The sequence below is a fragment of the Melanotaenia boesemani genome, chromosome 21 (genome assembly GCF_017639745.1).
Source record: "Melanotaenia boesemani isolate fMelBoe1 chromosome 21, fMelBoe1.pri, whole genome shotgun sequence".
NCBI classification, from domain to species: Eukaryota; Metazoa; Chordata; class Actinopteri; order Atheriniformes; family Melanotaeniidae; genus Melanotaenia; species Melanotaenia boesemani.
Genome location: NC_055702.1, coordinates 5,423,035 through 5,439,511, shown reverse-complemented (window position 1 = coordinate 5,439,511; position 16,477 = coordinate 5,423,035). Strand labels below are relative to the sequence as shown.

Below are 16,477 nucleotides of genomic sequence, written 5' to 3'. Positions count from 1 at the left end.
TAGTTAGTGATGAATCGGGGGTTTTCATATGAGTCAGACGTGATAAAGAGCTCCCATGCACTTCTGACCTTTCTGCACCACAAAAAAAAGAGTGGAAACCTGAGAAAAACAAAATATTAAGTTTATATGGCTTTAAATGTCATTTCTTATAAGTCTATGTGATTTTCAAAAACTCTGTTCAAGTCCATATTATTAATATAAGTAGCTATAATTAGTATAATTTATTTTTATCATATTGTTATTATTTTATGTCTTAAAAGGACCTTACATCGTATACAACATATGAAAGAACGAACTTTAGAAAGAAGCGAGAAGGAACAAAGGAGGAATGGCTTTCCCAAAACACATCACTTGAAATAATGCCATGAAAGAATAGCGCAGAGATAAAGTGGCTCACCTCTGAGAACAAAATTGATTTGGTCCACCCATTCTCTGGCCTCTTGTGCACTGCTGGCAGAAAACTGGAGGGAAAGTGGCAATAATACTTTCATTATCATCACATTTAAGAATTACTTTTGTATGCCTAGCTTTTGATCAAATCTCTAGACACTAAGAGAAAAGAAAATTTTTACAAATAACTATCAAGTATAAGAATCTGGCTCCTAAATATTTAATCGGGACATATCCTGGCAGGGAAACAATGTGTGCCAATGAGTCAGTTAGACAATTTAATAAAACACTTTCAAGCAGATTTGATAAAAGTTTGACTGATACCGGAGCTCTGTAGACAAATGTTGATCAAACTGTGACAATATTTAAATAAGAAAGAAAAATGTATATAGATACATATATTTAAATCCCATCTTATAGAGTAATGAGATTTAAATATTTGCTTTATAATGCAATATATATATATATTATAAATAGTTATTTTTTTAATCTACTGATACTTATTTTAATTAAATATATTAATTAATTAAATAACTGATCTTTTGGCACATAAAATAAAAAAATAGTATTGAAATGTTTTTATTTTACTGAACAAAAGTCCACATAACTCATTAAAGGGGTTTTAAAGTTTAAAAATCACAAGATTGTCTAAAAGAACTGTTAATTAATATTTGCATTAATCAAGATTTATTGATCAAAGTATAAAATTTTGACGAGGAGTCAACATTAAAAAGGTTTGTTTGTTTTTTTTTTTGTTTTTATTTTATAGTTATCAACCTCCACAGGTACAAAGAGGATATTTTAATCCTACAAATAATTGTCATTTTCAATTTTCCTGTTTGTCTTTATCCATTTTGATGCCATGACACGGTATAGGCCTACTAACAATAAAATAAAGCACTAAACCCATGTAAAGAAAAAAAAGCTAAATGAAAAAGGAACACAAGTAAAGAATAAGTATTAGTTTTTTAGGCTTTCTGAACAAAACTACACACATGCAGATTTGTCATTTCCACAAAAAAGAAAGGAGTGAAACCAAAATGACAAATAAAAGTGCAAAAGCCTCATCAGTCGAACTGAGTCTTCTATCAAAAGGTACATGATGAAGAAGTACATGTACACCATGTACATGAAGTACAGGATTTCTTTTAGATTTACCCAGCTGTTTTAATATGATCATTCACAAAGACATGAAATGACTAATTGTGACGTGACAACCAAAAGCAAACCTACTCTGCACTAACTGCTCTTCATTATTTCACTACAGCAATTATTCCACTGACTGCAGAAAACATGCTGTTTTTTTGCTGTAATTTAGAAAAAAATGTTTCATTTTCAAACTTTACTATAACAGCATCTATCACTCTGCAGCATTTCAACTTAGAGGCACTGAGTCACATCTATGTTAGTAATCTGTTGTGAAAATACAGACCTGGAAGGCCCGTCGTCCGGGAGCAATGATCTCAAAACAGGCATTTTTTTTGGAGTCTTTTCTCAGGTTGGTCACCAGCTGTACGCTGTACTCACCGATATAAAATGAACCTTTCTGCTGTTTATCTGTAGGGAGGAACACATGTGATAGGAGGTTATCTGACTCAGCTTTCTGTAGCTGTAATGTGAATTATGGCATTATTAACAAACCTTTTTCACTACCAAAGTAGTAAAATATTGAGTTGTTCAGGACACACCATCTCTTTTGCCACTCTGAGCCAAAGAAGCTGTGATCTTAAAATAAAAAGAATTTATACAGTATGCAAGTGGGAAAAATTGAATATACAATTTTATGATATTTGACAAACATGTCATACCTTTTCGTTTCTTTTCCAAGTAGCCCTGCTTTAAGATGTTGCTGAGGTCCTGAGCTGCCACTGCTGGGATGTCACCCAAATCTGTGAGAACAAGCAAATTAATCAGATTTAAAGTCTAGAAACATTAAAATGATAACCAGAACAAAGAAAGAGAGACAGAAGTAGCAAATGCTTAAGCTTTAACATTTTTCTTAATAAATGTCTAAACAATTATTTCTCAGCAGGATGGCTCCTGCCAGTCACCTAATTCTTTAATCAATAATTTGTTTCTGCACTGGCGCCTAATAAGCTGCACTTCAACTTTCTGTAATCCCAAAGCAACATATGCACACACAAACGCACGTCTGAATATAAATTCTTCAGCCTTGTGGATCAAATGCATCCCTACCAGGCTTCAAGAAACTTGGATCAATACATCTACAGTACTGCTGAGCACTGCAGCCCATTCATCTGCTCATTTAATGACAACAACCTTCCTGTGAGAATCCAACAATTCTTCATTCTGCAAAGTCAAATTTAAAACATGATAGCCCAACTTGAAACTCTTAAGTTGATTATTTTATTAGTTAGATGATGCATAATTAATGCACCATCTTACTTTTATAATAAGTTATAATTTCCTGCTTATGTACAAGATGTTGTAGTCATATAAGATGCAGTTTTCTCTATAGGCTGCCTCAACATGTGAACTTTTAATAAATATTCTGTGTGAAAATACGAGACATGAGAGGGTAACTCAACCCAGGTTGGCTTCAAGGTCCATCTTCCACTGTGTGTTTTAACAGGACTATCTGGATTTTCTACATGTCAAAAACAAAGCTTAGCTTCCTCTGAATTCATTAGTCAACAGGTTTTGGTCTGGCAGGGGGGAGGAAACACGTAGAAACAGTTAAAGATTCCTTTTTAGTCTGAAACACAGGAACACTTCAAACACCATTTACATAAGTCAGTGTGACACCTCCATTCAGACCACAGATGACAAGGGGAATGCCTGGAGTCCATCCCCCTCAGAAAGGATCTGTTTAACTGTTGGGAAAAACCAAACATGTCATCCCACAACTGGCTCTTCTGGCTTAAACAAAGAGCCCCCCCCTCCCCAACACACACAGAGTAAAAAGGAACTTATGTCTGATTCATAAAAAGTTGGACTGATATTGGTTTTCCACTTGGCTAACATTCCAGAGATTTAAGTTTACAACAAACTGGCGTGTGATTCGATAACGCCGCACAGCTTCGGTTTGTGGTTCTGACAGATGAGAGGGTCATTCCAGAGCTGAGCCTCAGACACCTCACAGCACTAACACGCTCACATATCACCAGCCTGCCTTTGTGGATGGACTGACCGTTGACACTATAAATACGGAGGTGCTAAGGACTGTTTTGTCAAAGAGAACCTGATTCAGTACATCATAACAAACAGCGGTCATTATGCTCCTCCACCTCATTTATCCACCAGCAGTCTGTCAAATTTTTTTTTCTGAGGCCTGCTTCCTTGTTGTGGCCCACTTCTAATCCCCTCATCTGTCTGCTTCCCTCGCTCTTCATTTATCTAAAAGGTCGAGCTGGGCTAATAGATGAGGAGGTACAAAATCAACACAGGATCACTGTGATCTGCTTGAGTCAATAAACATTACACGTTCATGTGTGCTTAACGCTTTATCGCGAGGTGACCTGACCTCACTTGACTGTCCTTTGTATGAATCTTAAACAGAGTGGGTGCAAACATTGACTGTAGGGCAACATGTACATAATAGTTCTGGATTCTTCCACACGGTAGCAGCACAGCCTAAAAGCACCTTACTGGTTAATGTTGCTTTTACAAGTTCTTTATCCAACCCTAAACAAAAGCAGAATCCAATTGGTCCTGAGTTAACAATGCCCCCTTTGATGAAAATCACTCACTAACACCTCCTTGGGACCAATGCAGTCTTAAGTGGATATTTAGAGGTAATGTTATTTGAAAATGTGTAATTTAGAGTGTTAAAAAAAAAGCCAAAACCATCACGGTGTTTGAGTTTTGAGTTTGAGTACAGGCACAGAGAGACACATTAATGCATCTAATTAAGGCCTCATCAAAATCGCAGACAGACGGCACTCTTTCATAAAAATCATAAATTGCATTATCAATTATTCAGGGCAATGCCATGACTTCATTTTCATCTCTTTTGCGTTTTAATTAGCACCATCCACAGCTTTGATATTGACATTAATTTGATGGCAATTTATTGATATTTCAGCATAACCTATTTAGCTGAGTGCAATTACCAACAAAGAGAAGCAGATAGATGCGATGTTGGAGTCACATCCCGTGTTTCGTAAATCAAGGTGAGGAGTTGCTACAGGCCCAGATAACCAAATCTAACGGCTCTAACGGTGCTCATCAGCAAGAAAAGATTTGAGTCATGCCATTTCCAAATGAAAGAAATGATCAATAGAAAGTAACCAGAATGTGCTAAATTGATCCTGATAAAAGAGTGTTTCTGTCAGCGAGCTGACCTGTATGAAAACAAGCTTGCCGTTTTGTTGCCATCCTGAACTTGTGTAAAACTCGGAGGGGATACACAACGATGCATCTGAGCTGCCAGCGGTTTGCCGCAGCTGCAATCTCTCATTTGGTTATTCACACTCCCTCAGCATGGTGTTATGAGCTCAGCAGTTGATCCCACAAGAAAAGGCTGATTTATGTTAGCATGACCAGAGGGAGTTAATGTATTCTCTCATTAAAATCCACTTTAGTTAGGCTGAAAGTCAATCAAAGGCTGGATAGAGAGTGAATCAAAATGAAGGGATATGGTCGGGTGGGAGAACTGATATGTTACATTAGATCTAACGGTGGTCATAACCCAACAAAGATGGTATGAAAACACAAAAACGCACCGAAGATGATGGTGCTACGGAAATGAGAGGTCCCTGCTAGCATCCTGTCTTTGAGTCGGAGAGGGGCGAAAGTGCAGGCGGGATTCAGTCGCAGCAGGGAAACAAGTGGTGTTAAAAACTATGGCATGAACCAGAAAAAAACATTTCCATTGGCCAGATACATGTGGAGACTCGCAGTAAGATGCAAGGAAAAAGCAAGGAAAAAATGCTCCTATTTTAAGCTTAAAACTCAAACATTAATAACCTAAAGCACCTAAGTGATCTTGATGTCTTGATTTTACATGGAAGCAGTATCTGTAATGTATGTGATGGACAAAAGTTTGGAGAAATATTAGTTAATTCATTTCCCATGAAAGCTCTCTACTATGAAGCACTGCAGCATTTCCAAGGAAAAAAACAGCTCAACAGCCCATTTTTATTCTTTAATTTTTACTGTAATTAACTGGCAGAGCTCTGATGTTACTTCAATGTCACGACTGCTGTTATTATCAATTAATTTAGTAATAAATCCCTCCTTTGGCCTATAGAACATGTCAGAAAATGGCAAAAACAGAATGAAACTCCAACAGCATTGTTGACAGATTCAGAGTGATTATTTTGCTCGAACTAGACTGAAGATATTCAATTTTTCTATTATAGAAGACTTGAAAAACCAGCTGGCATTTCTACAATAAAAAAATTACATTAAATAAATGGACGTCTGTTTTTTTCCCCGCATGTTCACCTGTTTCTTTTCATTCTAAACATCAAAATGCTGACGGCCTCAGAATAAAAATTGGATTTCTTGTGAATCTGGACAATTTAAATTAAACTGATGCCATTTAATATATTGTTTTCCACAAAATTTGACAAAATAAAATAACTTAAATACCAAATTACAGAAAAAACAATGCACTGCTGGTATAGCGCAGTATTCAGCTGTTGCTATGAGGTGAAATATCAGACAAAACTATAACTGGGCTTAATACATTTGTGTCCGGCGATGACCCCACAAAGCACACACTGTAAGTAAGATCAGAAAGTTATCATATGTTTTCTTTCTCCTTTGCTTAGTCCTTGAGTCAGGGGCTTTCACAGTGCCTTTCGATGCAGGAGGTATTGCATTGAATGCAGCATCAGGGGGGCAGGACCTGACCCTCGTGTGAACTCTGCTGATGAGGTGAAACAGAAGGCAGAGAGAGGCTCCCCGGCCCTAAGGGGGCTGCAGGGAGGAATGTTGCTGATTCTACAGACCGCAATCTTCTTCGATACTGTCCTTGATTAGGAAAAAGGATTCACTCAGTGCACCTTCACCCACCCAGCGCTCAATCTGTGCACAGGCCAAACTAAATTGATGCATTTTTCCTCATTACAGTGGGAGGCCTTTGCTGCGTGTCCCTCCAGCGAGGCGGCCGTCAGAAAGGAGGAGAGAGACTGAGAGGCACTGAGGTTAAGGGCAGAATGTCTTCTCAGCCCTCCTTCCCTTCCCCTGATTTGATTAGGACTTCAGTCATCGATACATAAACCATGTTTAGAACCTTCTAATGCATGTGTTTGAACCAAAGAAAACATGCAGTGCATTATATCAGGCTGCATGATGACTGTGTCAGCGTCTAATAATACTTAATGGGAGTAGGGATTTATGCAGAAGTTATAGTGATTTTTTTTTCTTTTAGGATCAAGATTGTCAATCTGATTAAATGACAAATCAGAATTGAGTTGGAGGCACTTTGACTGAGTGAAGCCCTTTAACAAAAAGTAAAAAACAAAATAAAACAGAAATGATTTTGTAAATATTTGATCATATTTCTTCAGTGTTTTTGGATTCTCAAATTTCAGGGAGATGCATCTTTAGCACCATGATCAAATATTTAGTGTGTGATTTAATCTGTTATATTAGATACAATCTGAAAAAATAAGAATATAAATGTCTTTTGTATCTACAGAAAAATACGACACCAAAATAATTCTATCCACTATTTTTCGCTATGCCGATATTCAAGTATCACCGGCCGGCCACTGTAAAGACACTAAGGGGCTAAATTTACAACGTGACATCGGCTTCCCCCTGGGCAGCCATAAGCAGCGTCTACAGCGACCCTGAATTTCCTTTTTCTAGATTTACTACCACTATTCAAATGCTTAACTGCAGATACAATGATCCTCTAATCGCTGGGGATGGTTTTCAGCTGCTTCACTGACAAAGACAGAAAAAAAAAAAAAGAAAACACCATAGTAAGAATATAAATACCAGCAATGGCGGAGTTCAGGCCCACAGAGGAGCCTACATATCAGTGATAAAAATGTGATATAACGCAGTCACAGACAGAGCCTGGAGGGAAAAACACTCACCAAAAAAATCAACACACTTGCCGTCTGAAATACAGTTGCTGCACCTTTAAAATGCTTCTTTTATTTCCACTTAAGTGCTTTAAATATAATCTAAATAAGTACCACAGTGTTCAGGAAAGCCGTCTGAGCAATATCTCACATCTATTACCATTTTGTATGAATTGCTCCTATTTTATTGTCACTGCAGTTATATATTATGCTAATAAATAATTATATGATGCTATCATTCTTTGACCTCTTCAGTAAATCACCTGCACGTCCAGAGGCAACAGGTGTCTCCAAAAAAGAAAAAGCCATCATTCAAGAAAATTAAGGCCAAACGCTGAATGAAAATGGTGTTGCAGGAGGTTTCGTTTATAATAAATGTTTATCTTTTATTATTTGAATCATTTTAATGCAGCAAATTAAAGATTTTCCTTTTTTTCATTGGATTTATATAAACGAAGTCATTTTTTTCTAATTAATATTTTGAAACATTATCATTAACAGTCCAATTAAAAGCCTCAAGCACATTTACTCAATCTTTAATTTTACCATTAAATTTTGTACAAAAGCATGAAGATAATTATTACTTTTATGTTTTTAACATTTGAGAGCATTTCCACTCTGCAAGCATGACTCGGCTAATAATTGTGCTTGTTTTTTCTCCTGGAAATTCACAACTAAAAAAATAAAAAAGAGCTTTTTTTCTTTTGTTATTATTTGTTTTCTTTTTATTCTTTTTACTTTATAAAAAATAAGCTTAATTCTAAAACAGCAAAATAAATACTTTTAATTAGCATGCCAGCATATATAGAAGTAAAACTAAATTTAGTGTATCTTTAAGCAACTAAATAAAAGCAAAAAGAATAAGAATTAATAAATAGGTTTAAACATTTGTTCTAAAATACACATTTTAATTAGTTTGTTCTTTATTTTTCAATTTCGTTTTGAATTAATAAAAAAAAACAAATAAACTACATAAAAAAATAAAGTCGTGTCAGTTTTGCCGTCTTTTGGTTTTACAAAAAGGTGGCAAATCAACCTCGATTACAGTTATTGTCGAAGAAGTTGTTTATTCGATTTTTTTTACAACATACAAATGAAAAATTATATTAATCAAACAAATCGTGTTTAATTATTGTTTTGCTCAATATTTGTCAAATTTTAAAAATCACATTTTAATTACGCTTTTTTATGCAAACAAGAAAACCAAAATTACAACCGCTGAAGTCATTAAATTAAGCTAAATAGCAAGGCATGCATAAAGTCATTTCAGTATAAAAAAAAACTAAAATGACTAAGTTATCTTAGTTTAAGCCTGATATTTCATAAAATGCAGTTAATTCAATTGTTATCAGAGCTGCAGGGAATTTATAGACTGAAATTAATTATCTAAATGCATTTTTCTAATGAAACTACAGTTTTCATTCTGACAAATAGGACAAACTTGCTTTAAAATAAAAATGTGTTCCCAGTTGGTCGGCATCTTATTTCTTTCACATATAATAAGCTAACTTGTAGCAAAGGCCCCTATAAATCAATGGTAAAAATTACCATTGTAGATAAGCAATCTTCCAGCAGCATACAAGCCCCAAGTAGCCCTGTCCCACTTAGCACACACAGAGTAGTGACTTCCTCCGAGCTGTGTGGAGATCCCGGTGAAAAGAGGGATGCATCCTGGACATCCTAGAATAACTCCACAAGGGTATGTTAATGACCTCAAAGTGCTACATTACAGCAACAATTAAACATAGGGATCCCAGAGGTATTGGAAGCAGCCATGTCACTGTCTGTGTACAGGCTAACACATCTCTCCTATCTCCATTTATTTCCCTAAGAAATCAGCAGGGCCACCTGGGCTTGGCATTGAAACTTCATTCATCTCCAGAAATGGATTCCAGTGGAGGGCAAAATCAAATTCTCATTTGCAAGGCAGGGGGAGAAAGAGAGGGAGTGAATGCAGGAGGTACCTGGGAACGCTAACCTCTGGTTGAACCCGCCGCATCTGATAGTTTTGCTATTTGTCTGTGACATTGACAGCTCTGGGGGAGATTAGGAGCCACCCTGCCCCAGCTTCCCACTTTGCATTCTGCCTATGTGCCTGCTTACAGATGGACGGCTGCACATTTACCTTCGTCTGTTTTTCCCCGAGTTTCAACACGGCGCTGCACCAGAGGCAACGAAGGGATGTAATTATATGCAGTGCAACAATAAAACAAAGCAAATGAGAGGAGAGCTGCATCAGAGGGCTTACAGACAAGGAGGGCGCAAAAACTACACGGTGTGGCTTTTCAGTGGGGGTGAAGCCGGAGATGAGAGTGATGGATGCCCTTCGGTTAAATACGTCCAAATCCCCCCTTCAAGCCGCTCTCTTCTTGCCAGGCAGCGTGAGTGAGTGTGTGAGAGAGAGTGTACAAGATTAATAGTGTAAACAGCGAGAGAGAGAGGAAAAGAAAGGCAGCCAGGAGAGAGGGAGAAAGAAAAGACTATCAGCATCTGCAGCAGCACAGTAGCCCTAAGGGAATAGTGTGAACTTTTGAACCCTGATGGCGAGCAGTTGCAGCAATCTACAGATCCTGCTCCTGCCTCGTAATGCATGAGCATCTTTCTAAAAAAGCACACTGATAGCAACCGGAGTAGGAAAGTGAAGGAGAGCGAAGGAGAAAGAGGAAGAGTGGAGATCATTAGCATATTCCTCGTTTGCTTGCAAACGAGCAGCCGCTATCCAAATGTCACAAAATCCATACACCGACGAATGCGGTGAAAAATGAATCTGCAGGCAAATATTCTGAAGAACAGATACAGTAGGCAGTTCTCGGCAAGTCCAAAGAAACTTTGAGACGAAGCTTCGAGAGTGTTGTTTGACGGTGAGGCCGATCTTTCACACAACTGACTGCAGACAGGTCACAGGTTGGCCGAGCAAAGGGCCGAAGGTCAAAAGTTCAGTAAACCGTCCAAGAAGAACAATACCGGATCTAAAAAAGCTGGAAAACTAGGAAAATGGCTCCAAAGTGGTCTGCTTCAGCTTCCTCTTTCTCAATAATCGAGACATCAACACACACAGAAAGGCCAGTTGGCACATTAAACACTGCTGATTAACCCTGTAATAGAGTTTCAATCTGTCAGCTGGCATCAGCCAAGAGACCCAAGCATGCAGCCCCCCCCCAAAAAAGCATTTCACTTTAAATGACTTTTTCAAGCTTCAGCCAAAATGACAAAATTTAGATTTAATATTCTATTTACAAGCACTGTGTAATAATGTTGTTACTGTGCATTGGCTCCTCATATTCAAATGAGAAATAGGCAACAGCGTGACATTACTTCAAATTGGTTGTCCTACTGCGTTCGGGTGCCAGTAATTGGTTTAAGAAATTGGGCCAGCAAAGTGAGCACTGACAGGAGTCACATTACAGGCCTACACATAAGAACAAAATCCTTCCTTTACAGCTAAAGCTATTAATTCATTTAAAAAGAAATCTAAATATTTTCAAGTCAAAGTGCAAAAGTTTTTCTTTATTAAAGGATCATGTTTTTTGAGATGCCAATCCTGAAATATTTATTAGAAAACAGTCTGGAAAATCGAGAAATTTGAGCTTCTCTAGTTTATAATTGAAAATGTTCTCTTTTTCCATACACCTTTGAGAAAAAAAATCATAATTGGCAAAATAAGCAAGCAAATATGCTCCAGTCTTTCCTGCATACATGTTCATTTTGTAAGCCTCAGATTTTATTTACTTATTAAAATGCTTATTAATATAACATATGTTGAATAAATAAATACAAAACAGATAATGTATGGCTTAAACAAGCTTGAAAACAATTTCTATAATGCCAACAGCCACACCTGAGTAAATACAGGGTGTACGGTACATCATGCTAGAATCATTTTGAAGGAAGAAAAAGGAGACTTATCGAAGGCGCCATCTTTTTTGCACGCCTCCTGAAACAAAGCTCTTCCTGCAGTGCTCTGTCATCGCAGTGGCTTCCCAGCAAACATCCCCGAGCGCCCAGCAGAGCTCCCCAATCAAAGAAAAACAAACAGGCCATTTTGACTTCGTAAACTTGACCTGCAAACAGCATGACAGGACTAAATGCCCCACATTTCCAGCTGTCTCCTGGGGTCTATTTGTATCTGTGTGAGGGTAATGTGTGTGTTAAAGAGGTTTTGCACACCAGAGGGAGAGATCTGCAACTATATTTGTTTATGTATGCATAATGTGCTGGAATGGCATCATCGTGGCATGGTGGGAGGAGTAAAATTCCTAAAAATGTGCACCAGCCCCAAATAGCATGGAGAGTGAGAGGTGAAGGGTGTTACAGAGGGCAGACGAAGCCAGGGCGAGGCTTCAGGTCACCGGTGCGGTCGACGGGTGAAACTCAGTTCACATTACCATGCAGACAACCGGGCTAACAATGGAGGCTCCATCTGTTCCTGTCAGCCATTACAAATCTGGTGTCACCCAGTCCGCTGAAGACAACAGGCCACCGCATCTAATCAAACGGCGTAGGCTCCTCCTGCATGTAAAAGCAGCCATCGACTTCACACTCACTCACTCTCTGGTTAGAGAACACAGAGCGGCGGAGGCAGGCAGTCCATTACCATGGATCATACATTCTCCAAGTCACAAAGTCTCCATTGTGTACAGTAGGATCAAATAAAACAATACAAATAAACTTAAAATATTCAGTTTTTCACCTTCTTCTTATACCCAAATCCTACCTCATTTCAATGATCATATCATTCATTTTTAAACAAATTCTGCACATTTTTGCCATGGCAGGGATTTAAGGAAATTAAATACCCCCACAAAGTCATCATGGAAAACTATTCCTCCAAAAATGTCAGTGATTTCATTAAGCACTCGTCATTATTTTCCACCAACACTCCCTCTTCCCCAGAAACAGACCGCCCAGTAGAAAAAGTGTGAGCCATTTCTTTCAACTGGCAGTGAACAGAGAATGAACTATGAACTCCGTGTGCCCTTTTTAGTGAGGACACAAACCATTTACTATGCTAACGTGGTAGCAATCCTCAAGCAATAACAGATGCAGGGCTGCAGGGTTTACATTTTTCTTAAGATGTTACGATTATTGATCCGATGTTGAAACGTATGTTTTTTTTAAAGAGTAGTTATTTTGTGTCATAGAGCATTAGTTCTCAATATTCAAAAGAAGTTACAAGCAGAAGGTAGTGCTTCGTAATTGGTCATTTCTCACATTTAACACAGACAATAGCATGACACTGTGTGTGAGCTTAAACAAGTAGCGCTTAGCACAACAGACGGTGCAATTTGTAGTTGGGTGTTATTAGTATAGCCTTCAGGGAAAATTTTTAAGCATTTTATGGTTTCATTTTGTTTGTTTCCCAAAGGAAATTTCTTCTTATTTACGCTGAAATTAAAAAATATATATTGGTTATAATCGTCTTGTTTGAGTGCGGTCTATCTTTCCACCATCTGCCATGATTTGTTTATTTGTTTTTCTGAACTTGCAAAGAGAAGCAGCACTTTCTCTTCTTAGAGTAGAGGAGTTCATTATGGCATTTCAAATAAGGGATTAAGCTTGACTCCATCCAGCTGGTGTTTAACCAGTGACTTCTTAAAATGACTAAAAATATTCAGTTTTCTTAATGGGAAATTCAACATGGATTCTGGAGCTAGAAAAACAGTAGAGACGGGCACCCGAGGTACCAGAGTCTTAATGCCCACCTGCGGCATGTCATGTCAAGGACTATTAGCTGGCACATAGAAACAGAAAATAATAAAAGTCTGAATGGGAGGGAAGCAAGAGGGAGAAAGGAAGATAGAAAGAAAGATTGATAAAGGTAGAGAGGGATGGAACACACATGGCCCCTCAGGTACAGTGTTGTATTTCAAACCCGGTTGTGAAAGAATAGAGGGGCTCTGGGTCAATAAATCACAGCGTTAGCCTGCAGCTACAAAGCCGCCTCTCTGTGTGGGCTGCCTCCTCGTCTCCCTCTATCCACGTGCAGGCAACTCAAAAGGAAAGATCAAGAGCCGAGCTGAGGATCTACCACTGGAGGGAGCTCTAGGTCACGATTCAGCTCTTTGTGAACCAGCAGCCTAACATCTCTAGAATCATAATACCTGCACACTTGCCAGGAGAGAGAGGAAGAAGAGGAGGAGCCACTGATGTCACTGGGTAAAGAGCCCATTTTTATCCAAATAAAGAAGATTTGCAACAATATACAGCTAATATTCCACCTGCAGTTCCTGTAGAGAGGTATATTCTTGTCAATAAGGATGGTGTGCTAAAGAGTTTTCACAGGATGGCGGCATTTTCTTTGATGGCAACACAGAATAAAATCTTTCAGTGGAAACATGTGTTCATACTAATACAGATATTTGACTTCAGATCCCTGCATTCTGTAAATGACCAGAAATCAAACACACACACACACACCCGCAGAAAGGGATTCACTGCATCACGACTGTTGTGAACTTACACTCAGGGCCTCCATCATCTTGATAATCAGAAGCTACTGAGGCGTCATCCGAGCGACCCAGACTGGAGCTGCGGTTGTCATCAGAACCATCATCTTCCCTTAAGTCCACTGAGAGAGTGAATGAGCGTGTGTGAATGTAACAGAAACAGCAAAAGTCAGTAGATGAGTCCAGCTGGAAAACACTTTAAAGCACATGTCAAACACAGCACAGATAAAAAATAGAGAACCCTTTCAAAAGAGATAGAGACACTTTACTTACATTTTGTGGGGAATTCCTGAGGATGTCTGCAAAATCAAAATTAGCAGAGATCAAAATCTTTTCCACTAAACTGCATGATTATCTGAACTTTCATTTTTCAGGCAGCTCAGCTCCAGTATTGTTTAAAAAAGAACCTGCTTCCTGTATAAAAGACCACAAAACCACCAGTTATGTGTGATGGAGTTAAAGTCTTTTATCATGCAGCGCTAGCAACAATAGCTTCCGGAGTCAACTACATGCTTCGCGCAAGACTTTACTTCACTTTTCATGAAATGTTCCCCATAATTAGAATTCAAATCACATGAACATTAAAATAATTGGATCAAAGAAGATTATTTCATAAGATCTTATAAAAAAAAAATGTTAATAAAAACAATAAATAAGACGGAGACTGAAATCATCAGTCACAACATTAGTTAGCACAAATTAGCAAACCACATTTAAAACAACAGTTAATAGTTTGTTTTCTTTTAAGCTACATTTGACACGTCATATAAGTAAAAGCCTACCTTGTATGGACCACTCTGAAGTTATTCAGCAGGACCTGCTGTGATTCCACTGCAGTCTCACTTAGGTTCTCATCTTGAAGGATTTCTGTTACAAAATACTCACAATCTGGCGAGTACAAGAACAAAGTAAGCACTTTATTCATGCCGTGTTTTTATGACTTTCTCAAGCTCCAGAAGAGCCATGGCCTTTCTGCATTTAAATATAACATTGCAGAGCACAAATGTGGAAACCATCACAAAATGTCAGCGTAAAGAAAATTGTTAGTAACTGCTGTGTAGTGCTTGAAATTTCAGCAGACACAGAAACACAAATATCTATGTAATATGATCAAACAACCCGACCACACCTTGCATCAATGTACATTTGATTCTGGTTTATTTGCCACAAATCTTAGCTGAAGGCTTATTCTTTTCAAAGTGTTTGCTTTGATGTTCAAGCATCTGTACTCTATATGTAATTCACTTATAAAATTCAAACAGTAAAGTTCAAAAGAGCATAAGCTTCAACTAATTTGCTCCTTTATTATGTTGTCTGACTTCTTAATTACCACAACACTGCTTTCCAAAAAATATATAAGGCTATTTTTTCATGTGTTTTGATCAATGAAAACTTTTAATGTAGACCTGATTTCAAGCCACAGTAACATCACAGAGACGGATTGTTATAATAAAGACAAAACAGGTTGGCCCACATCACTTATCTGATTCAATGTCTTTATGACCTCACTACCACATTACATAAAAAACATAAAGACATATGCAAATGTTGTTCCAAAGGCTGTGTTAGCCGGCCTGGCAATACATGCAAATGTGGTGCTACCAGGTTAGAAACAGTTTCTTCTTTATGACAACTTAAATGAGGAGGTGACATGTAAAACTTTATGTGCTTTCCCAGTATTTAAAGTGGCTCAGCAATATTTTAGAAAGTCACCTTAAAATTTCGTCTATGTACACAAACATTAGAACAACAACTGTACCGCTAGTGACTTATAAACATTTCGTTAAGTGAAGTTTATCTCCTGACACAATCTAGCCACAGTTATTCTACTACTCTTCCTCAACAGAAACAAATAGATAATAATACTGTGCTATTGAAAATAATATTTTTAAAGCAAAAGCTAGAGATATTACCATCTAAGAGTCTTTTGATGTCGTCCGGGATCGTCCCCATCTCTAGATCTCACCTGCCCAACACAGAAGTCTTTTTCTGCTCAATAACTGTTAGATTTTTACCCCAAAATGTAGCCTGTCTACATAAAGCTTCTGTCATTCTACTCCATGACAATACAAAAAGAGCTTGGCACCACCTACACTCACTCACAACTAACACAGCTAGTAGCCACCTGTATCCTTTTGCAGTGAAACCATACTTCCGTGCATGTGTCTAGATTTGCACAGAATGAGGTGGAGCAGGTGCACGGATGACAACTTCCTCTGCAGTCTAGTCTCTGTGTCGTGGGTGATGAAGGCTTGACTAATACTGAGAAAACATCTCTGACTTACAATAATGCAAAGCTAGCCTGAGTGCACCATGGTTACAACTGCCAGAGCCCAGCAAAACACTTGCGATTTACCTGTTTAATCATAATCTTTTATGTTTGTATGTATGTAAAAATGCACTCCATAATTTTAAAAACACAAAAGAGTTTTTAAGCTTTCTCTATCAAAGAGAATTTATTATTTGCAAACTCTGTTGGAATAAATTGTGTTTATTAAAAAGGATTTGGTTTATTCTCAAGAGTGCGTCTGGATGCTATAAGTTATTTCCAATACAGATCATTTTGCCTGCTTTCATGCAATGCAGCCAGAAGGCCTGAAGATCACTATTACAATCATCAGTCAGTATTGGTTTTTG

General features: G+C 37.9%; 1 protein-coding gene across 2 annotated transcripts in view; it reads right to left on the bottom strand.

The window, feature by feature from the left end:
- skap1 (src kinase associated phosphoprotein 1) overlaps positions 1–16,270 on the bottom strand; it is a 28,730-nt gene extending 12,460 nt beyond the window's left edge. Inside the window, exons 1-8 of one of the 2 annotated variants that reach the window (XM_041973426.1) lie at positions 15,754–16,270; positions 14,623–14,728; positions 14,114–14,139; positions 13,855–13,962; positions 2,199–2,279; positions 2,032–2,115; positions 1,823–1,947; positions 398–461 (exon numbers count right to left, since the gene is read on the bottom strand). In XM_041973426.1, the coding sequence (XP_041829360.1) occupies positions 398–461; positions 1,823–1,947; positions 2,032–2,115; positions 2,199–2,279; positions 13,855–13,962; positions 14,114–14,139; positions 14,623–14,728; positions 15,754–15,793 (634 nt within the window). In that variant the 5' untranslated portion in view covers positions 15,794–16,270. The remainder of the gene's footprint in view (positions 1–397; positions 462–1,822; positions 1,948–2,031; positions 2,116–2,198; positions 2,280–13,854; positions 13,963–14,113; positions 14,140–14,622; positions 14,729–15,753) is intronic. The other variant, XM_041973427.1, reaches the window with a different exon arrangement.
- Between the last annotated feature and the right edge of the window lie 207 nt (positions 16,271–16,477).